Genomic DNA, 23,054 nt, shown 5'->3' with positions numbered 1-23,054 from the left:
GCTTATTCCCCAGCTCAGAGCTGATTTCCACTGCCAAATCTTGCTGAAATAAATATGCTAATACCAAGTACTAGTGTTTTTTTTTTCCGTTCCTGAACAGGTGGCTCTGGTAAAATGACATTCCATCAAGATGATAACTGCACGAAACGAGTACCACAATGTTCCAGTTCCTTGTGCTTGAATTATCTTTCTGCCTAGAGCAGGAGGGATACAGGAGGCTCACGTGATCATAACTGATAAACTACCTGTCTGTTCTGCACAAGATGATTCATTTATGGACACTGAATGGAGAAAGGCAGAATTACCCTCCAATTTATTAATTATGATTGAAGTCATTCCTCTACTTCTGTATTATTTGATTTAGCTCATTTTTTACATATCTACCTGCTTACCTGCCAGCTTTACATACCAGTGCCCATGGCCCAGGACCCCCCTCTGAGCCCAGAGCCCTGTCCCTGTCCCAGCGATGCTGCAGTAGTGCTGGTCCCCAGCCCTGTTTCTGGCTCATTTTTTTGATTTCCTGCCTCAGCCTTGGACCTGGCTTGATCCCCTGCTGCCACCTGATGCTCCCTGGAGTGCCAACAGAGAACCCACGTCTGTCCCCCCAGCTCTGCTGCCCTGGCTGAGCCTGTTGGTGAGGGCATTGCCTGTCCATGCCACAGCCACCCTCAGCTCCTGGCTCACCGACCCCAGGGAGCAGCCCTGCTCCTGCTGCTCCTTGACACGATTCATTAGGCAGCTGACTCTCTCAAATCTGCTATACTGGTCTTGATGTTCCTTCTCTTTCCACTCCTACAGCCACTCATGACTAAGTAGCACTTTTGGTTAAAGGTCTATTATTCTGAACTTTAAGACCTGCTTACTTAACTGGACTAGGCTGAAATTCTTTGGCCTCTGCAAGTGCTAACTATATGGTCTCCACCTGAGATCCCCTGAATCTCAGCTCCTCGATAAACCAAAAGCCATAGCTATGTCGTGTTTAAAATCAGCTCTTGTTATAATTTATGTATGCACACACAGGAGAGTCACATCAGTCCCGTATTTTCCTCTCCATCCTGTTGATTTTGTTCTATGGGATGTTATGCTGCTGAGGGCCCTACACCTTCCCCTGCTGTGTGGGACACAGGTATTGGAGGGGCCTCAGCCAAGGATCAGCCTCTCCTCCTCCCGCCACTGTAATCAGGATCAGAGAACAACTCGGGATGTGCTGGGTACAAGCGCCTCTCCCTGCATCCTCGGATGCCAACAGCAGGTAAGTGTCCCTCTGAGCGCAGTGCTGGGAACAGACTTCAGCTGTATGAAACCACACCAACGCTTTCATGAAGGGAAGAGCTGTACACCCGCATTCCAGAAACACCTACTGGTACTGACGGGTGCCACTGAACACACCAGGAACATGCAGGCACTGTACAGACTCTTCTGCTGGAGGAAGCTTACGGAAAAGTTATTTGAATTTCATATGCAGTATTTATGCTGCACTAACTTCCTCTGGGGACAGGTGGTCTACCCTGACAGTATTCATAGGGAGAATTACTGGGAAACAACTGTTCTGCAGTTCTTTGCTTTCTGCTGTGTAGAGAAGTCCCTAAGACAAAGCTCTTTGTTACAACACAGGGTTATCCCAGCCACAATAAGCAGACGTAACCAACACCCACCTTCAACTTAAACCTTAAGCCTACTTCTCACCAACCGTATCTGCACTCTTGCCTGATCATTTTACCTAAAACGTTTCCCTCAGCATCATGGTATTAAGCCACGCAATACCACTGTCAAGAATGTCATCTGCTCTCTGAGAATCTCCATGGAAAGCAGCACCCTGGCAGATGGAAAACACAAACTGCTTACCCACACCTTTTGTGGCTGTGCTGGGCGGCTCCAACTACTGCCTCTGCCAGCCAGTGGTACTGCTGTGATGGCTGCAGCCAAAGCCACTCAAATGCATGTAGGTGAATGGTGGAATGGCAACCTGCACAACGAATTTTTTTCTCAGAACATGCCTAACAACACTGAGCTGTTCAACATTTATAATTCAGACAGCAAAATCTCACACACCTGCCTTTGCTATTTGCTACAGCCTCTCACAATAATTATTTCATGACATTCAGTATGCCCCTTTCCCCAAATAAAAGCACTTTAGACCACGTAAATCTTCAATTTACACATTTATAACCCAAAGTCCACTTGAAGAGTGGTACTACAACCTTCCCCAGAAGACTCAGGCAGCCCGTCATACTGTAAACTTGCTTTAGAAATCTACCCTGTTAACTGAACGAAGCGTGACAGCCAAAAAAACCTTGGGTGCCCGAGAAGTTGATAGCTACTGTTAATACCCAGGAAGAACAGCAGTAACAAGCATAAACTCTGAAACGACTTCAAAGATCAAGTGCAACCATCTTCATTTATTTAGCCCAATGATGAAGTCATTCTGAAATAAACAGCAAAGAGTTATGGAAATATTTCAGTATACAAGTCCAGAGAACTCCAGAAAAATATGGAGGTATCAATGAGATCGAAAAATAACACCTAAATGTCCCAAAGTTTTATTAGTTATGAAAAGGAATTAACAAAAAACCCACTACCTCCCCTACCTCCATTCCTTCAAAAAATGTAACATTAATATTTTGCATAGAATTTTGAAGTTTGTTCTCAATTTTGAGGGGATTTAATTGATTTTAGAGACTTCCAAATGGCACTTTAGACACTGTGCATGTAAAGGTCAATACTTTTTTCTGACTGCAATTTCATCTTGATGTCAAAAATTATGAACAGCAGCTTGTAATTGCAATTCTGAACTCTCTGTGCTCTTTTCATCATAAACATGCATTTGAAAAAGTGGTAGTTACTAACTGAAAAACCCCCCTAGTCTTTTTCTTCCAGAAAAATTGCTTCATCAATGTCTTTCTGATCTAGTTTTTTAATGCCACTTCTCTCTTTCCCATTGTCACACTGTATTTTTGACTTCTACTGCATGACAGCTAGCAAAGAATGTAATTTAATTAAAAGAAAAAGGCACATTGCTTATGGGATGAATAAAAGTTCATTCAACCAAGGCAAGGCGCTGCCACACAAAGAAGCTGAAAATCTCCTTCCACAAAGACTGCATCATGCTGTCCACCCTCCCAAAGAGAAGAGCAGCCCATTCCACGGGCAGCCTGGCCCCGCTCCTCTGCCGTCAGCGAGGGGGGTCTCCTTGGGGGGCTTGGCAGCAGGAACCCCTCTCTAGCTGGGCACTTAATACCACAGGGTAGGCAGTTTTGCCATCAAATCCAAGTAGCAAATACTTCTGGTGTGTTTCATAATGCTACTATAATACACACAGTACACTTCAGAATTCATTTCCAGAGCATTTTCAGTGATTTCACAGTCAGTTTCATTAAAAGTAAGTTTTCTAGAGCGATCTCACTGTATTTATGCAATGGTATTTATGCGAAGAGCAACAAGCAGATCTCCCTTTACTGTATGCCTGAAAGGAATTCTTACTTTGAGAATTAAATGCCACTTAAATACCTTGTGTTCAAACTGTCTACTTAGTGTTTCAAGTTATGGTGATTATTTAATTCTGCAGTGTGTGGAACAGAGTCTATTTAAATAAACATCTTATTACATATGTCCAATGTCATAATTATGCATTTCAATTTAAAATCCCATCAAAGTACCACTTACTAATTCACAGAACTTTATTTAATTCATAAACTATTCTATGATTTAAAATTAGTCCTAACAGAAATTAAGAGAAACCAAATGAACACTCATTAACCTACACTACTGTAATTAAAAAAAGATATTTCAAACACAAATCTTTCTCTAGCTGTTTGTCTGATGTTTGAAAGTAATTATACTTGCAATTGCTAATCAGTTCATCATTATGAATTATAAAATACTTTACAGAACAGTATGGTTAGAAAGTTAAGCACTGAAAACTTAAGTAATACCCAAATTAAGTTTGCCTCTGCAACTGTAATTCAACCCTCTTTTACAGAACAATCATGATATGCTGTCTACACTGTCACTTTTCACCCCCACAGGACTCAAGCCTCATCCACTGCACAGGATGGATTTACTTGATGTGAATCAGTCACACCGTAGAAGGGGTTGTTTGCTGTTAGCCTGCTCGCCTCTGTCAGCAAGTACTATGTGACCAAAGCAAGGGAAGACAAATAATGGCCCTGAGAAGGGAAAGGAGGCAAGTGAATTTCGTTCTCTTCCAGATTTTGTTTCAGAGCTTGCAATTGCTGTATCCCTCATTTTCCAGGGTCTTGACTTGAAACGCTGGAGTCACTCACAGAATCTCAGAAATGCTGGTCAGAAGGAATGTGTGGCAATTCACCCAAGTCCAGCCTGCTGCCTGAGGAAGGACTATCCTCAACAGAAGACAAGGTCAGTGGTTTTGTTAGAGAGCCTTGAAGTCATCAAAGGATAGACATCCCGCCACCTCTCTGTTCCTCTGAGGCACTGTCTTCCAGGTAAAGCATAATGACCGATTTGAACCTTCCAAGCTGAAACTTGTCACATCTTCCCTGCACCGCCTCCAGTTTCTGAACATCTCTGTTGAACTGTGTGGGCCCAAAGCTGGACACTATATTGCAGAGGTGGCTACAAAGGTACTGAGTAAAGGAGGAAAATCTTCTACGGACCTGCTGACCACAGATGTACCCCAGTCTGCCTTATTCATGATGAGAACACATTGTTGACTCATATTCGTTTTGGTGTCCCCTATAAACCCCGTTTCCTTTCCAAAAGAGGTGCTGCTCATCCAGAGGGCTTCCAGCCTGTACTGATAAAATACTTAATAAAGCGATGGTATATTGCATCAGTGTTCTCCATTCACCCACGTGGCCAGACACTTTATCATAGAAGTCAATCAGACTCATTAAGCATGATTTGTCACTGGTAATTCCATGCTGACTGTTCCTCTTTCACATGTTTGGAAATGGATTCCAAAATCTCACGCTCCATGTTTTTTTCCAGGGTTTGAGGTAAAGGTGGTCCCCAAACTGTCCTTTTTTTTCTCCTCAGAGACAGATAAATTTTCAGCCTTTCTCTAATCCTCAGACACCTCCCCCAAAGGCAGAATAATAGGTGCCTCACAACTATATCGCACAGCTTCTCTTGCAGTACCCTTGGGTAAATCCCTTCCAGTTTCATGGATGTGAATATATCTATTTTCTCCAAATAGTCCTTAATCTAGTCCTTGGCCATTGCTGGCTTCTCCTTCCTAAAACGTTCTGAAATGAACAGGAATCTAGGAGCAGGATTTGCCTGTTAAAACTGAGGCACAAAAGGTGTTGAGTTATTCAGTCTTTTCCCTTTTGTCCATCACTAATTTATCTTCCCCATGCATCAATGGACTCACATTCCCCTCAACTTCTTTCTGTTTTTAGGATACATATGCCTGTAAAATCCCCTGCTATGACCCTTTATGTCCCTAGTTAGCTCCAGCTGGGCTTTGATCTTCCTAATTTCATGCCCAAGTGCCAAACCAAGGCTTTTCATACTCCTTTGTTGTTCTAGTTTCCACTCCTCGGACTCTTTTTGTGCTTCAGGAAGCTTTCTGTTTACCCAAGTGAGCCTTCTGCCATAACTTCCAGTCTTCCTGTACAACAGGGTGGTTTGTTCCCAAGTTTTTGTGGTGTTTTTTTTGTTTTTTTTTTTTTTAAATTCGGTGAGCACTCTTCTCCTATGAAGCAGCTTCACAGAGGCTTCAAAATCAATTAAATTTGTGACTACCATTGGTGCTGCTGTCAGAAGGAACGACCGAAACATAGGCAGGTATGGTTAACAACCAACATTAAAAGGGAAAGTATGCCACTACAGTTGAGAATAACAATCTAAATGTATAGTCCAGGCCCACAGGAGGTTTATATCCAATGCAATAGTCTGTACCGCTGGCTGAACATGCTGACGCGAAGCTGCTGCAGGTACACCTACCCAGTGCTGCAAGTGAGCCTTCCAGTTCTACTGCCAACATCATTCCTGTTTCCTGCCTGGGTATCAAGGGCTGACAACAGCAGTATTGCTTTGAGTGAGACAGTAGCAGGAATTGTGCTAAGGCCACTAAATTTATTTCACACGAACTATGAAAAGAGCAGAGCAAACTCCAAACTGGCATCTGCTGGAAACCATTCTGTTTCTCACTGCAGATTTTGAGCATGAACAAATATTTACTATTGATAAGAAAGGGAAATAATTTATATTTTACTGAACACATGAACTTCACAAAATAAACAGCACAAGGACAGACCTCTAACAGAGAGGAGTAAGTGTGAAATGATTAAGCAGGAAAGGAATAAATCAGCTTAGATGCCTGCCAAGACTCACATCCCCAAAACTGCTGCATGTCTGCACCAAGGAAAACTCCAGCTATTCAGATGGTGGTGTAAACATTATCAATCTCCTTCTTTCTTTATTTCTATAAGAATGAGAAAGAAGGCAAGAAGGAAAGAAAAGGTACTATTGGTATTATTGGAAACCAAGAAGAAAACTGGTGGATCGTTTCACTCTTACGCTCATAATACATTCCTGCACTTGATTTAAGAATGGGAGCCATTAGGTTAGCTTGGCTTGTGAGGTGCTATGGAAGTCAATTACTTTTACTGTGTGGCAGATACCTCCAAGTTTTTTGATAGATGAAGGCCAGTACATGACATTTATCAAAGTATTAAATATATTCCAGTTCTTGCATATTTATTTTTACCTATTATATCACAGAATCACAGAATCAACCAGGTTGGAAGAGACCTCTGGGATCATCGAGTCCAACCGTTGCCCTGACACCACCATGTCAACTAGACCATGGCACTAAGTGCCATGTCCAGTCTTTTCTTAAACACATCCAGAGATGGTGACTCCACCACCTCCCTGGGCAGCCCATTCCAATGTCTAATAACCCTTTCTGAAAAGAAATTCTTCCTAATGTCCAACCTGAACCTCCCCTGGTGAAGCTTGAGGCTGTGTCCTCTTGTCCTATTGCTAGTTGCCTGGGAGAAGAGGCCGACTCCCACTTCACTACAACCTCCCTTCAGGTAGTTGTAGGCTGCAATAAGGTCACCTCTGAGCCTCCTCTTCTCCAGGCTAAACAACCCCAGCTCCCTCAGCCGTTCCTCATAGGTCAGACCCTCCAGACCCTTCACCAGCTTGGTTGCCCTCCTCTGGACTCGCTCCAACACCTCAACATCTTTCTTGAAGTGCGGGGCCCAGAACTGGACACAGTATTCAAGGTGCGGCCTCACCAGTGCTGAGGACAGAGGGACGATCACTTCCCTAGACCGGCTGGTCTATATATCTGATAATATCTGATAATAGAAGATGTGGTTTGCATTACCATCCCCCAAACTCTCTGTGTACTAACTAGAAAATAATTTGTGTGCCCTTATACAGAGTAAGATATATTAACTTTGCTAAAGCATGATCAATCAAAGCTCTCACATATCTGGAGGAGAGGAAACAAAAATCATATCTAGGGATTATGATACTTTCACTTTGCAAACTCTAAATCTTTAGAGTGTGCAGTATAAAGACAATTTACAATAATGATCTACACAAGCCCTTGAAGAATGGCTGACTACATAACACATCCACTAGCAATAAAACATAATGATAGGTCTCATGCCACGAAAAACTAAGATTTGCTTACATAAATTAGCCTCCATTTAGTAATTACACTGTATGTTTGCCATAAGGTCAAGCAAAATGTAACCCTGGCAGAAGCAATACTGCATGCATTATAGTCTAGACAGAGATATGTCCGAGAATTATGGGGGATAATTAATGAGTTAATGCTTTCCATGTGTTTCATGACATGTGGAGCCACGACTCTAGAATAAAATGTTTGTGCTAATGCAGTCACTTTCCACTTTCTTAAAAGAAATACTGCCAACTGCTGTTATTCAGGCCAGAGAGTACCGAAAAAAGAAAGTATATAGCTATATAAACACATACAAATGCCCATACAGATGCACACACATCTTTCTTTCTGGTTTATCAGCAAGTAATGATAGATTTTCATCATATATATAATAATATCGAAATATTTAAAGTACCTATACATTTGGAGGAGCAAATGGTAAAATAAACTTATTATTTACAGGTCATCTGTGTATACACAAGCGTGACATATAGCAGTAGTATGCCTCTACACATCCAGTACTTCATTCCGGTGCCTAGTAAGCCACCTAAAACAAGTCCTAAATTGCTTTTATAATCAAAGGAAGGAGACTGATTTCCCCGAACTCCTCCAAGATGGAGATGCTGCCTACTTCATTTTGAGTACCTCAGTTTTCTTGATTAAAACCCAAACAAAAAAACCCCTCAATCAATAAAACCCTAAATTTCTGGGAAATCTGGGATTATTTCAGTGCCAAAAGACGGTTAGTTCACTTTTCTACACTCTAACTGAAAGCAAAAAACCAAAATTACCAGTCCTCTCAAAAGTAAAGCCAAAACAAAAAGAGCAAACATATTTTTCCTGTAAAAACAATTAAAAATTCCCACATCGTTCTTGTAAATCATGTAAAATTTCAGTTCAGAAAAATGCATCATTCATGTGAATTTCCCTTTCCCCCATTTCAGTGCCCGCCACCCCAGTGGCAGCCATGCTCCAGCTGGTTTTGCTGGTGGATCCTGTGCCTGTGTGTGTGGATTGGTTACTGAGCTTTTGTCTTCAGTAACCTCTGCAACCTAGTGACAGGGAAGGGTGACATGATTGTGCCAAGGAGCGGGCTAAGGTGGACTGTGCTGTTTTCAAGACAGTGACGTCTCACATAGAAGACATCACCCTAGTTATATCACCATTCTTAGTGTGAAGTTAACAAAGCTGCATCTTCCTTCTTAAATTTGTCCCAGGGGTTGGTCATTCTCTTGTGCACAGCACATACTCTTACAAACTCGTACATGTTTGTTTCTGCCACTTGGTCATGCTGCAGGTGAATGTAAACAGAGTAATTTGCCTCTGCTGTGCCCCATTTATCACATGGGCTATAAAAGGGATGACCTCACACTCCCACCCAGTTTGTTAACTAAATACGAGATCTCCCTTGTTTCTGTGGGGCTACCAAACTTAAATACTTCTGAGGTCACAAGCTGTGCCCAAAGCCAGGCAGCCTTAGGTCTGCCCACTGGACCGCAAGGGCTCACCTGAGCAGCCTGTAGTGCAACCAGACTGTGAGCACAAGCAGCTAACTGTAACACATGAGTAACTACCAAACCTACAGACGATACTGCGCATTTTCTCCTATTTGCATAGATTATGACACTCCCTTCTTAGCATGAAGTCTGGCAGCCAAAGACAGAAGTTATCAATCAAAATCAAACAATTTGACCAGTCTACTTAAAAATGTCCTCAATGCAAATTAATTATATGAAGTGAACCCAGAGAATTAAATGAATATTTTCTTTGTAAATGAAATATTTTTATTTTCTATTTTATTATGTATTTTTACTTCATTAGGGGATTAAAAAAAAACCACCCACATTTGTATATGCACAATACTTACACTGTTCCCTTTCATGATTATCTGTTTTGAAACACTTTCCAAGTATTGTACTTTTGCACATAGTAAATCAGATATAAAGACGGATGAATGACAGCAGGGGAAGAGGAGGAGGTATTTCACAATGCTACTGTCCTTCAGGAGAAAACACTGAAGCTGTAACCAACTAAGTATAATAAATGAGTACCTGACAAAAAGAAATGAGCTGTGAAAGTAAAAAAGCTACACTAGGATGAATACTTCAGAAGTACTTTGTCACGGAAAATCTCTGTACCTAGCATGCGACCCTAGCTAAAAATACTATCAGGCAGATGTTACATGTTTTTATACAGTACATGCAGATGCAGTTAAAATACAGGATTATTATTATTTTTTAAAAAAATACGTGTTCATTCTTTCCAAAGGAAACTTTCTCAAGAGTAATACAGAATTTGAAACTACAATATGAAGCTAATTTAGGGAAGGCAATAGGAAAAAACCCTAAACCCCACAAACCTCTAATATCTTTGTTTAACTCATGTTTAAAGAGGGAAGTCTTCCGTCCTGCCTGCCATATTAGACAGAAACCCAGCACAGACTTTGCTGGCAGAAGACAGGAAAATCCTCTCACCCTGTTCTGTTGTTGCCTTTCTGAGGCAGCGTCCACAAGGCTGTGTGCCTATCACTGAACTACAGCTGGAAATCAGCATCACCTTGCACCTTGAAGTGCTACCTTTGAACCCTCTCACTCCATGTGTGTGAGTGTTAGTTTTTATCATGTCCAGAGAAATACTCAAATTGGATAAAACTGAGCAAACTGAATTAGTGACAGCCATCACATGCTTTTTATGTCAGTCAGTATAAAAGTCTCTATTTACCCCCAAATTAACTGTCCACTTTGCTAATCCTCTCAGACACAGAGAAGTCCATTTGATTGCAAGTAATGGACTTCATCTTCCTTTCTCAAAGTGTTCTTCCAAGATTGTCCTCTCACAAAGTGCTAAAACTCCTCTATGGAAATGTGTAATGACAATAAGAACACAAGTTCAACACTCACTGGGCAAAGTTTCACAAAAGATGACACCCAGAAACGATCTGCTGCTTTTCAGTCTTCAGCTCAGACATTGTGAGTGGACTGTAAACTATGCAGCCTTGGCAGTCTGCAGCTTATTTCACCACAAACCCTCCCAGAGCCATATTTTTATTTATTTACTTACTTCATCAGGGGCTTCCTGTGAAAATACTTCCAAAACAGATAGAAGTAATGAAGTTTGTAAGTGTGGTTAGTGGGGACTGCAGGTCTTAGGGCTTCAGTGCTAAGGATATTACCAGAGAGCCTTTCTCATGAGCTCTCAGTAGCTCACAAACTTGCAGAAATGTGGAATGCCATGAAAGCCTTCGCGCAGCAAGACACTTGAGCACTGGTTCAACTTCAGCTGCTGGCATTAATTACTCTTGTGCCTGAAGTGAGACAGTTCACGTGATAAAATGTTTACTCTGTGATGTTGGCTGGCTTATCCAGAAGGATGAAGCAAGCTCAGCGTACTTCAAACAGATATCTCTACCGAAAATCCTCAGACTGAGCAAAGCGACCAAATGATCTTCTCACTCCTAGGGGAAGCTTCTTCAGATTTGAAGCAGTCTATCATAGGATAATGAGGGAAAGCTGCACAAGTACACCCTGCCTTTTCTTCACTACGCAGGGTTGTGAGTTTTCACATGTTCCTTTTTCATATTGCCTAGTAATGCAAACAGTTTTAAGAGGAGAAAAGCTAGTTAATATACAAGTCAAGTGACTGGCACCAAAGAACTTCAACCTTACTGAATATTATTTTAATATCTGTGGTGGAACTGAGTGGGCATACAAACTCTGGATGATTGTGTTCCTCATTTTCCTTGGGTAAATAAAACATCATCCTCTGTCCAGTCACCATGACCATGAGTGATGCTACAGAACTGTCACAATCAGTTTTTCTCTCATGCTGAGACAAATAGTATTTTCTGTGGAGCCAGACTATACCAGTTTTTCAAAGCACCCATTCAAAAAGGACTATCTAGGATTTTGGATAGTCAGCAAAGCAACAACAGAGGTACACTCTGGTTCCCACTGACACCTGTGGCCCTTGTGATTCTTTCCAACGGTCCCAGACAGTTGAGACAGAATTGTCTCCATCTCTTCAGCTTCCCACGCAGTGACTGCACAGATGCGCTGACACGATCTAAAATACACGTGGTGCCACACAGGCTTGGGGACCCTTCCCAAAAAGAAAACAGCTGTGCTACTGTGATGCTTGACTCTGCAGCTGGCCAGTGAGAAGGAGGTCCATTGTAGTCAGCTGGGCTTGGAGTCAGCCCAAATCAAGTCAGCAGGCCACCAAGATTCAGATCATACCTTATTACAGTGTCTGCCAAGCTAACATGCACTACTGCATGAACAAGAACTGTTCTGAAATGAAGAAAACCCCACAGAATCTAAGCCCTTTCACAAAACAAACAACTTCACTTTCTGCAGAGCATTCACATCCACACAGCTTAAACCTCTGACAGAAGGAAATGTAAATTAACACTGTAAGTATGGGTGGACATTTAATTTTCACATTAGGCACCAGTTAACAGCAGGCATTCAACCTGAAAGGAATTTAAAAAAACAAAAGCTGGGAAAATAGTCAGTCATTCAAAACATACTTGAAATACTCAACACATCCCTAATCCAAGGCTAGGGTACACCACAAGACACTCAGCCTAGGAGCCACAGTTGATAGTTTGTCGCTGAGCCTAATATCGTTAAGATGAAAGCAAAGGTACTGAGGCTCATTCATTCTTTTCATATGTGCGTGTATAATTTCCAGCAACAGTAAATTAGTAAATTACAGTAAAAACACTCCTGCCATAGCAACAAGTAAATATTTATAACTGTATGACACCCAGTTAAGTTGTTGTTTTTTTCCTTAAAAAACCCACATACATTCATGTGAAACAGAATAAAAGAAGAGGAACTAAATTTCAGATAGGTCCTAAAATATCAGACTCTGACATATAGGTCCAATATTTCTAATTCATCTCCAAACACGAAGCCCCACTGAAATATGAATGAGTTTCCTTGTTTGCCCAGCAATCACTTAAATAATATTTTGAAGATGGACGTTGACAGATCACTTTTTGTCTATGTCAGTGCAAAATCAATACACTGGGATTTCCTTCTGCATTTGAAGGCAGATTTAGGGAGAGCAGCCCAGTGTCTCTTATCAGATAAAATGAGGAAGCAGCTATGCCATGGAAGCTCGTAACGTATATTTAAGTATAGAAAAGCAAAAAGTGTCTGGAATTATCCTGTATTACTTTTCAGGCCAAAGGAGAATACAAAAGGCATTCCATAACATCAGTTTAAAGACAAAATTTCTGTTTGAGATTTTGATCAACTTGAGCCCAGAATGAACTTCCAGAGCTATGTGGAATTTGTAGCATCAATTTGATAGGTTGAAGTAATGCTTTTGCCAGAAACACTGAAAGAGCATTAAACTTCAGAGAGCTATTTGAATACCACTGCTATAATTAATACCGTATGACCTTGTATAAACCTTACAAATTTGTTCATGAATATGCAAAGTGAGAGTAACTGCACTGTGAAGAAAAAGTGAGGTGCTTAAGTATCTGACACAGCTACACATTTAATTCTGTTGGTACTTTTCCCTTGGGTATCTTCTGAATAAAAATATTACAGCAGCAATCAGAGGACACTGATCCATTCAGACTAAAATGTCCCTCTCCTCTGAATCTTAACATTAGATTTTTATTTCAGCTACATTTCTGAATGATCGCAGCATTCAGTAAGGAACAGTCTCTCTCATATCTTGCAGAAATTCGACTACAAAACTTTATGTGTAACTGGGATGCAATCACCAACCTCTCAGATTGGTTTGTGACTTTTTTCTAGACTGGACCTTTCAGCTTCTTGAAAAGGTGAAATACATTTTCCACAGTACATTTTCCACAATGACTCTTACTCATTTCCTGTGATTTCCTTCACGTTTTGGTTTGTGGTTAGAAGACTAGGAATATGGCAGTGAACATTTACACATGAGCTAGTGAAAGTTTTAGTCCTGTTTGAAAATACATTTTGCACAGTTTATGCCCATGAAAGCAGCCTCTCTGAAAGTTTTCAGTTGGGGTGTCTGAAATTAGACACTTAAACTCATTATCAACAACATCAAATCTACAAACGATTTTCAGAGCTGGTGAGTCAGTGATAGTGTAGAAATACTCGAAGCCTCTAAAAACCAGGCTCTTATACATACTCACTGATTAAAATGCCTGCCATTAGGCAAATGCAACTTAAGAGTTTACACCTTTGTATCTTATTTTAAAAGACAAGGAACAGCAGCTCAGCTCATTTTCCCTCCTGTGAACTGTGTTCCCATATGATACTCTGTGAGGCATTATCAAGCTTATTAAAGACAGTTTTTCAAAAGTCATCATGTACAAATAATACAGAACTTCTGAGCTAATATGTTTAAAAGTAAGCAATATGCCATTCAGCTTTAACGTAGAAAGACAAGATGTAGAAGTTGTGATCAAGATACCTTCATTTATATTAAATTGGAAATTTTCTGGTAGTCATTCGTACAGTACATGTCAGGAATCCTTCTCGGTTTCTTCAAAATAATGGAGAGCTGACATTAGTCCCTCAGTTCTTCCACAGCTTGCTATTGCTGGGACTCAGGAGCATAAATGATATAATTTTAACAAGAATTTAAGTTTTAGTGAAAAGGGACTGAACTTCACAGAACGAGACATTTAAACTAAGCTTTTCCTTAACTTCTTGACAAGGCTTTCCTCTGCGCTTACTTCCAGCTCCAGGTCCTAGAGAAATTCCCAAGCTGAGGAGAGCTGTCAGGAGAGCGTGTTTTGTTTAACAGTGGACACACCAGTACAGCCACTATAACTCCAGAGTTAAGGAACTCTCTAACTTGATTCAATGTCCTAGTTGTGGCCAAATGAGGTTTAACACATGGCGTGCAACTCGTAAAATATAACATGTTTCACAGTACCTTTATAGAATATAGCTAGATAATTGGCATCCAATCTGCTGATCTGATGGTTTTGGATTTTAATTACACCAGCTTTATAATTCCAATAGCTCAAAATGCATTAAAAAGACAAGAACAGTGGTGATTACCCCCTTCTCCAGGATAGGACTGGATGTGAAGAAGCTAAGAGGAGGAAAAATCATGGGGTTGGATTTGGACAGCTTCTTCTCTACAAGTGGATAACTCTGCCTCCGTATCCCTCTAGGTAGCTGTCTCTCTCCCGTGCCTCTTGCTTGTTGGAACTGCTTCTAGTGAAAGTCCCTCCCTTGAGTAGGCTGCCAGTGTAAACACACAGTTAATATGAGTTTTGTCCTAACTTTGGATTCTGACAGGCTTCTTAATGAAGCGTGGGCTTTCTTGTTATCTGAGGCACAAGACTGCAATGTCAGCCTGAGAAGAGCTCCTGGGCTCTACAAAAAGCAAGGGAGATACTGAGATGGGTTGGCAACTCCAATATGTCTATATCCACTACAGCATACACAGTGATGGACAAAATATGATGGTTCTGTTCATAGGAGGAGAATCATAAAATCAGGAGCAAAGATCCTGGTCCTACTGTAAGAAGCCAGATATGTTTATACCCAACTGAAGATATTTAGAGCTTGCGCCAGTCACTAAAGACTGAAACATATTTTAGCTTCAGTAATCAGCCCTTTTATATCTGTATGTATATACACATAAACACACACATACACATGCACATATGTACATGTACCACTTTAGTTTCCCAAGAAGAATGTTTCTTCATAAATATGTATGTTTCTTTAGAAACTAAACAGATGATGAATAATACAGTCTGTGCTATTTCTTTTATGCTGCTCCCACATCTTTTGTCATATGCAGCAGAACGTTATACTCAAAACGGATTACAGAAGCTCCTAAGAATACGTACCAATAAACTTTGGATGCTTAGAAGAGAACTGGAGTAGAAATAAGACACTGGGATAAATGCATTAGCTGTAAATGTCTGTGAAACAGATAATTCATCCACAGAATAGTTAAAACCATTTGATATTCAGGCTTTACAATTAACACAAACTGTTTTAAGAAGGTAATTTGCTCCTTCCAAAAGTTAATATATTCAGAAAATACTACTCGGTCAGTTACATTCAATTCATGTTTTAAAAGCACTTCCCCGTTGCTTTTCTACTCTGAGAGATTGCTACATATTTTTTCAGTTGAAAAATAATTAATGGTATTTTGTGAAAGGTTTGACAAGTATAAAAGTATGAAAATTTGAAAGGTATGTGTCTTTATAAACAAAACTGACTTGAGTTAGTCTCCCATACAATTTCTAATCAACTAACGGGGGGAAGATAAATATTTAATAGATCTTTGATTTTCTCAATTGCCCCTGTACCTTCAGTGTATGATGAAAAATTAAATAAAACACGGAAGAAATAAAACACCAGACTAGAATCCTAAAAGCAGTAAATTCTTAACATTCTTTAAAGTCCTCAGATAAGATTCTATTAACTTAAATTGATCTTCAATTCATAGAAAAAACCCCAAGGTTCCAGACTGTACATCAGGACAAAAATTTTTTTCAGATTTTTTCAGATTTTTTCAGATTTTTCAGGATTTTTTTCAGATAGTCTTTGCACAGAGATCTAGTTTTGTGGTAAGTAAGTGTATTGGGTTTGCGTGGCAAGGTTTTGGTAGTGGAGGGGGCTGCAGGGGTGGCTTCTGTGAGAAGCTTCTAGAAGCTTCCCCCGTGTCTGACAGAGCCAATGCCAGCCGGCTGCAGATGGACCCACTGCTGGCCAAGGCCGAGCCCATCAGTGACGGTGGTAGCGTCCCTGTGATAACACATTTAAGAAGGGAAAAAAGTTGCTGCGCAGCAGCAGCCAGAGAGAGGAGTGAGAATATGTGAGAGAAACAGCCCTGTAGACACCAAGGTCAGTGAAGAAGGAAGGGGAGGAGGTGCTCCAAGCACCGGAGCAGAGATTCCCCTGCAGCTCATGGTGAAGACCATGGTGAGGCAGGCTGTCCCCCTGCAGCCCATGGAGGTCCATGGTGCAGCAGGTATCTACCTGCAGTCCATGGAGGACTCCACACTGGAGCAGGTGGATGTGCCCGAAGGAGGCTGTGACCTCATGGGAATCCCACGCTGGAGCAGGCTCCTTGCAGGACCTGTGTCCCTATGGAGAGAGGAGCCCATGCTGGAGCAGGTTTTCTGGCAGGACTTGTGATCCCGTGGGGCAGCCATGATGGAGCAGTCTGTTCCTGAAGGACTGCACCCCATGGAAATGACTCATGCTGGAGCAGTTCGTGAAGACTGTAGCCTGTGGGAAGGACTCATGTTGGAGAAGTTCATGGAGGACTGTCTCCTGTGGGATGGACCCCATGTTGGAGCAGGGGAAGAGTGTGAGGAGTTCTCCCCCTGAGGAGGAAGGAGCAGCAGAGACAACGTGTGATGAATTGACTGCAACTCCCATTCCCCGTCCCCCTGTGCCACTCGGGGGGAGGAAGCAGAGAATTTGGGAGTGAAGTTGAGCCCAGGAAGAAGGGAGGGGTGGGGGGAACGTGTTTTAAGATTTGGTTTTATTTCTCATTACCCTACTCTGATTTGATTGGCAATAAATTAAATTAATTTCCCAGAGTCTAGTCTGTTCTGCCTGTGACGGTAATTTCTGAGTGATCTCTCCTTGTCCTTATCTCGACCCACGAGACTTTCATTGTATTTTCTTTCCCCTGTCCAGCTGACGAGGGGAATGATAGAGCAGTTTTGGTGGGCACCTGGCATCCAGCCAGGGTCAACCCACTACAGTAAGCTTGATGCTTTAGGTTAAGACAACATTGTGCAATGTGCCTCCTGTTGGTTTTTAAATTTCAGATTAGGGGTAGTAAATTCCCCACTGTAAACAACTGGGATTCCAAATTCAGTTTTCACTTGACTTTCCCCCATAAGTCTAAATCAATCAGAAACTTATAAACCAAAAAAACAGTATTTCCCTAACAAAAATAAAGTAGACACAGCTGAAATCCAAACGGAAAAAAAAGAAGTCAAACTTTCACAGAGTTTAACGAGGTAAGGTACTAGCATCTCACTGGGGAGCCAAGTAAATTGGGTGATTACTCTAACACACGTCACACTGAGGCTGGCAATTTATGAAAGATGAATATTAAGATTAAATTTGTAAGTGACAGGTATAATGCTGTATTTAGAGCTTTGAATTATCTAAACAATTTCAAAGTATTCAAGTGATGTAAAATTAATTAGTACAATACTGTATTAAAGCTGTTTTCTTTTTTCAAATTACAAAAGTATGCAGTTTGTAAATAACATCTTTAAGGAAAAAAAGGAAATAACGGGAAAAGGAGGTCTGGTGTTGCTGCTGTCTTTCATATGATTTCATGCTGATTTCAGCTGGATTACTGTGTGACTGCAGTTGCAGACTTAAAAACCTGGTTAAGAATGATAATAAGTAGTAAGAGTACTGAAAATTGTTAGTAAGCTACTTTTTAATTGAAAAAGCATAAGAAACTCTCATCAAGAAATTGAGAAAAAGGAAGATCAGCAGAAAGATAATTCATATACTGTAGTGAAAAAACACAAAACAAAGATCTAACTATTCCTATATAATGGCCATGGCAAAATATTTACTAGCATTGTATATGGGATGGATTATCTTACAGCACCTCTCATATTATTTAAAGTTTTCAGCAGTGAACGTACCAGAAAACTGAAGACAGAGAAGACTGAACAAAAAAACCCCAAATCCTCCTGGCATATTTGCTAGCATTAAACTTTATGTAATACAACCTGATGTCTCTAAAAATCTGTCAACATTACAGATTCAGAAACATCTGTCAAGTATTCCAAACACCACTACTTTTCCCATGATAATCACTGATAATCCTGATGCAACTAAATTTTAACCAGTATCCCTTCAAAAAACAGCTCTAGCAAAAGAAGAAAAAGAAAACAGCTGAGGACAACCAAACCAGAGTCTTAGAAGAAACTCTCCCATGGAAGATGACAATGGACTTTCCATTTACCACATAAACATAGCACTATCTCAGCCAGCAACCACATTACATCTTCTTGATTTACATTACCTCCCTTGTCCTGTGAGGTCTTGAAATGGAAATATGAGGCTTGTAACTAGTCACAAGTGGAAAGTGTGAGAGCTGTTCAGTTTATTGGACGTGGTGGGTATTTAAGGAACATTAGCTAAGGTACCACTTGCACAGAGCATGTGCTTCTCCTATCATCTTCACAGAGCTTTCTAATCTTTTCTTTGACATTCACTGTTTTCTCCAGCCGACAGCCCCACTATCTTACATGAACTCAGCGCAAGAATCTGGTTACCATCTCAGCAGTCAGCTTACACTTTCCTCCCTTGCACAAACTCAAACCTGACATTTTGTTCAGAGAGAGAGATTTTCAACAGCGACCAGGGAAAGGAAAACAAGTTAGTTACTGCTGATGTGAAGCAAAAGTAAGTTCAACCCTCTCCAAATGTTCTGGCTCTGCCAAAGAGCATCCACACAGACTAAGTGGGATGAAATGATCTAAAGAAGATAAAGGATAAGGATAGTAGATAGAAGATAAAGGATGAAGGCCAAATAAATATCTGAAGCTGTTAGAGAGGACAGAAAGATGCATGTGGGAAAATAGGGAGGGCTTGATATCAGAAAGACATTAAAAAGCCATACTATGCTTGAAGGGCCTGCGTTTAGAAGGAAGACCAACCTGCTCAGGACAGCTGTTTGAACTGCTGTTACAGCTACCTGGGAAGGACTGAAGAGATATAATATGCATAGTCTTTTGCAGGCAGATACGAGCTTATTTTGCACGAGCTGACCAGAAGCCGTTCTGCTATGACAGTGTACCGTCAAGCACTTGGTAGTAAGCCCTGCTGCAAAGCAGTGTGTATTGGATCAGGCAACGTACCATTCTCATGTGGCCACAAGTCCTCAGGCTGACCCATAGGGCAGGCTACAGTAAGCTCACATCAGTTTGCGAATGGGCATGCACATACATTCACAAAAAAACCCACCCAAACAAACAAAGAAGAAAGATTTCAAGACCAATGTGCAATGAATTCATCAACTATGAGGTAGGATGAACTGAGGTTTGCAAGATCAGGGATGGACATCAGTCCCTGAGAAGCAGTTATGAAAAATTAACAGGAAGATACAGCTTATGGTGTGGGGAGACCAACACTGGACATGCCCATTCCGAGAAGGGGCTCTGTGAAGCCCCAAATTTGTGATGGACACTTCTTTCAGAGGAAGCTCTTTAACTGAGACAGGTTAAACATCGGAAGTGTGAAAAGTATAACATGGTACACATCTTTATGGAATGACTTCTGTCACAGTGATTGAGTAACTTTTTTTCTAGTAATTTGAACATAATGCAGCACAATTATACTACGAAACTCTTTTCAAAATCAATACAACTCAGGTACAAACACCTAGCTTCAGTCATATAGCACAACATAGCTGTTATTCACATATACATACCCGCATTTAAGTCCAATACTTTCGTATTTGCAATATGGAAGTTACCACCTTGTTTATTTCATTCTCTTCTGATTACATATAAACAATCAGTAATAATTATTCCTTTTTCCCTTAAACTTTTCAGATATTATTTCTGAAAGGGAGACATTTCTTTTGATGAAACAGCACAAAGACAATAAGGTGTTTGCTACAGATGTGTAAAAAATACTGCTATTTTACTTTACCTCCTAATAAATGTTTTTTATTTAGCTCTTTGATGGTATCTTATTTAGCTCTTTGATCGTATCTGCTTTGGATGCAGCATACAACACAGATTGTATTACTGATACATACTATTCACCTAACAATTTTCCTGTGACGTATGTAAAAATATTAACTAATCTATTTTCATGTCTCTCAGATAGATTACAGAATCTCCAATATACAAGGAGGAAAAAACCCAAGGCTTAAAAGAACTTGCCTAATACATTAAAATATTTCAACAAAATGATATGGATTGGAATTCAAAAATTGCTATGACTCAATCCTTTTGTAAGGCTTTGTCAGAAATGAAACTCTTCCTACTCATCCTATTTTCATTCTCACATCTACAGTGATTCTTAGGAACAGACAGATCACGTTGCACATATTTATATAAGTGCACCTTGGTGTTGCATATACAAGTTTGGCATACAAATATAAATATAAGCACATACCATACTTGTTAAGGATCTACTTAAGTATTCTAGTTGCACAATGTTAAATTGGTTGGCCTGTTTTTGAAATCCATTTCTGATCTTCACAGAGCAGAAAAAATCTACTTTATATGTTTATCGTAACTCCAGCAATGGCATCTGGAACCTGTAAGGCATGTTACTTTTTGTGAGCATCTTCATTATTTTTTGTACTGATTAAATTGGGTGTAATAGTGAGAACATATTGACTTCACTTAAGCAAATCGGGAAATGGGACAAAACTACAAGGAGAAAAACATCTGTAATATACAAGCTTGGATGAGAAGATTGATCAAAGCTGTTAAGAAAAGAAAAAAGGAAAACCCACAGCAGCGCTTCTAGAGATTGTTTTTTGAATGGCCTGAAGCTTGTTTTCTAATTAATTTCCAACTTTAAATTTACAGCATTGAAAACCATCATGTCTGCTGACATGCAAACCAATTATTTACTTTACAGATGCCTAAGAGTGAGAAATACCAATTCAAGACAAAGCAAGACGTTTAAGGCAAGGTAAATATGTTTTGCAGTACTTGCCTTAGGCACCCAGTGGCATTGCGCAGCACCTGTGATGAATGGAGTTGTATTTTATGATCATCCTGGAGCGGAGAGTTTTCCCATCCGGAGTGAGGGATGATCACTGCATTGGTCAACACTGCGAGGGCATCCTGGATTATTGGCATTTTCAGTGCATCACAGGAGGATAGATTCCAGAGAACTCCTACAAAAAAGGCAAATTAATAATTAACACTTCAGCAAAAAATATTGAATAGTTTTAATTTAAAAAAAAAAATTCACAGCATTGGTGTGCTTAATAAAGCTGTTTCTGTCAAGAAAAAAAAGAAAGACTACCTTGTAAATGGGGCTGAATGATACCTGCACACTTTTGCAGTGGGAATACAGCTTTGAATACACAACAAGTAGTCACAGCAACATTGGAAATGTCTCAGAGCTAAGCCTAAAAACTGAGCAGCTGCTTATGATCTAGACCTATTTAGCCTGTGAAACAGATGTGGAATGAAGGAGTATTACATGTATTTTTTTTTAGAGCTTGGACTTCAGATTTCTTTCTTCTAAGTAAAATTAATAAAAACCAATAGCTGAAAGTAGGTTCTGATTTACCCTAAGACTATCACTGTTGATAGATACGCATTGAGAGAACAAAACCCCAACTCTGTGATCTTCAATGTAATGAAAATAACTGTCCACACTAGTTGGTACTACAAGCAAAAAGACTTCCTTCGCAACCTGATACAGTAGTATGGTATTATCCCTTCAACAATTTTTTATTTTGTAAAAATTTTGCTATACAAAGTTACAGAATACTACCGGTTTTGCACAGAAACAACAAGCTTAGTGGTGCAACTCACAAGGAGATTTACTGGAATTTAAATAAAACCCCTTCTGTTAAAATTCATAATGTGCCAAAGAACAGGAAGAGTAATCAAGAGCCAAAGCTTTCTGAGCGCAGCCGTGAGGATCAGGGCCACTGTAGATGTGCCACACAGAAAGCAGGCAAGAAATTGTTGGGGACAAAAGAGACCCTGTTTTTCGTTCCCTTGTATATATTTGCATATTTGCTGGAAAAGCACATTTGACTTTTGTGCTGCGCCAAGAGCCTGCTGCTCCTGGGCAGCTACCAGCTGGGAGAAGCCGGAGGGCAACCCGCTGCTCTGAAGAGGCAGAGAACTTTATTTTAGCCCAGTGTCCTCCCAGGAGCAGCTGGAAGAGCAAGCCTCCTTCTTCATGCCCCTCCCCTTGCCAACACACATCCTCTTCTCTAGAGTCCAGCGTGACTCCTTCCTCCTTTCTTTTCTGTAGTGAGAGTAGCCTGGCCCCACACTTAACCTTGAGTGGCAAAACTCAGTTTTGCCTTGATCGTTATCAAGTCTTGAACCTACACAGAGGAAGACTACCATCATCGTACACACAAGGTTACAAATATGAACATTACACTATGAAAAAACAAATTGAGTGGTGGTGGGAGGAAGCTGCTAAAGACCTTATGAAAGTAGACTCAGACATTTATAAATATAAGCAGCTAGAACACTGCTTGCTTAAGGCTTTCTTTAGCATTCGGTGTTTTGAAGGAGAGGTGTAATTAACAGGAATCAACCTACTTTTTTGGTTTTCCCTTTAAAATTAATTACTTCTATGGGGAGACTCTTTCAGTTGTATAATTTCATGTTTTAAGTATTTTTTATGGAACTGTATGCAAAAACAGTTACGCAGTTTAATGTAAAAATTTTGCTTAGCATACTAATAAAAAAAACACTTAAAAATAATCTGTATGTGCTAAACAGGCAGAAATTGACAGA

General features: G+C 40.3%; 1 protein-coding gene across 1 annotated transcript in view; it reads right to left on the bottom strand.

Moving 5' to 3' along the window:
- CTNND2 (catenin delta 2) overlaps positions 1-23,054 on the bottom strand; it is a 570,838-nt gene that overhangs the window by 126,395 nt on the left and 421,389 nt on the right. Inside the window, exon 11 of the mRNA XM_068395844.1 lies at positions 21,274-21,457. Within this exon, the coding sequence (XP_068251945.1) occupies positions 21,274-21,457 (184 nt within the window). The remainder of the gene's footprint in view (positions 1-21,273; positions 21,458-23,054) is intronic.

The sequence above is a fragment of the Nyctibius grandis genome, chromosome 3 (assembly GCF_013368605.1).
Source record: "Nyctibius grandis isolate bNycGra1 chromosome 3, bNycGra1.pri, whole genome shotgun sequence".
NCBI classification, from domain to species: domain Eukaryota; kingdom Metazoa; phylum Chordata; class Aves; order Nyctibiiformes; family Nyctibiidae; genus Nyctibius; species Nyctibius grandis.
The sequence above is the reverse complement of the archived record's forward strand: the minus strand, read 5'-3'. Positions and strand labels throughout refer to the sequence as shown.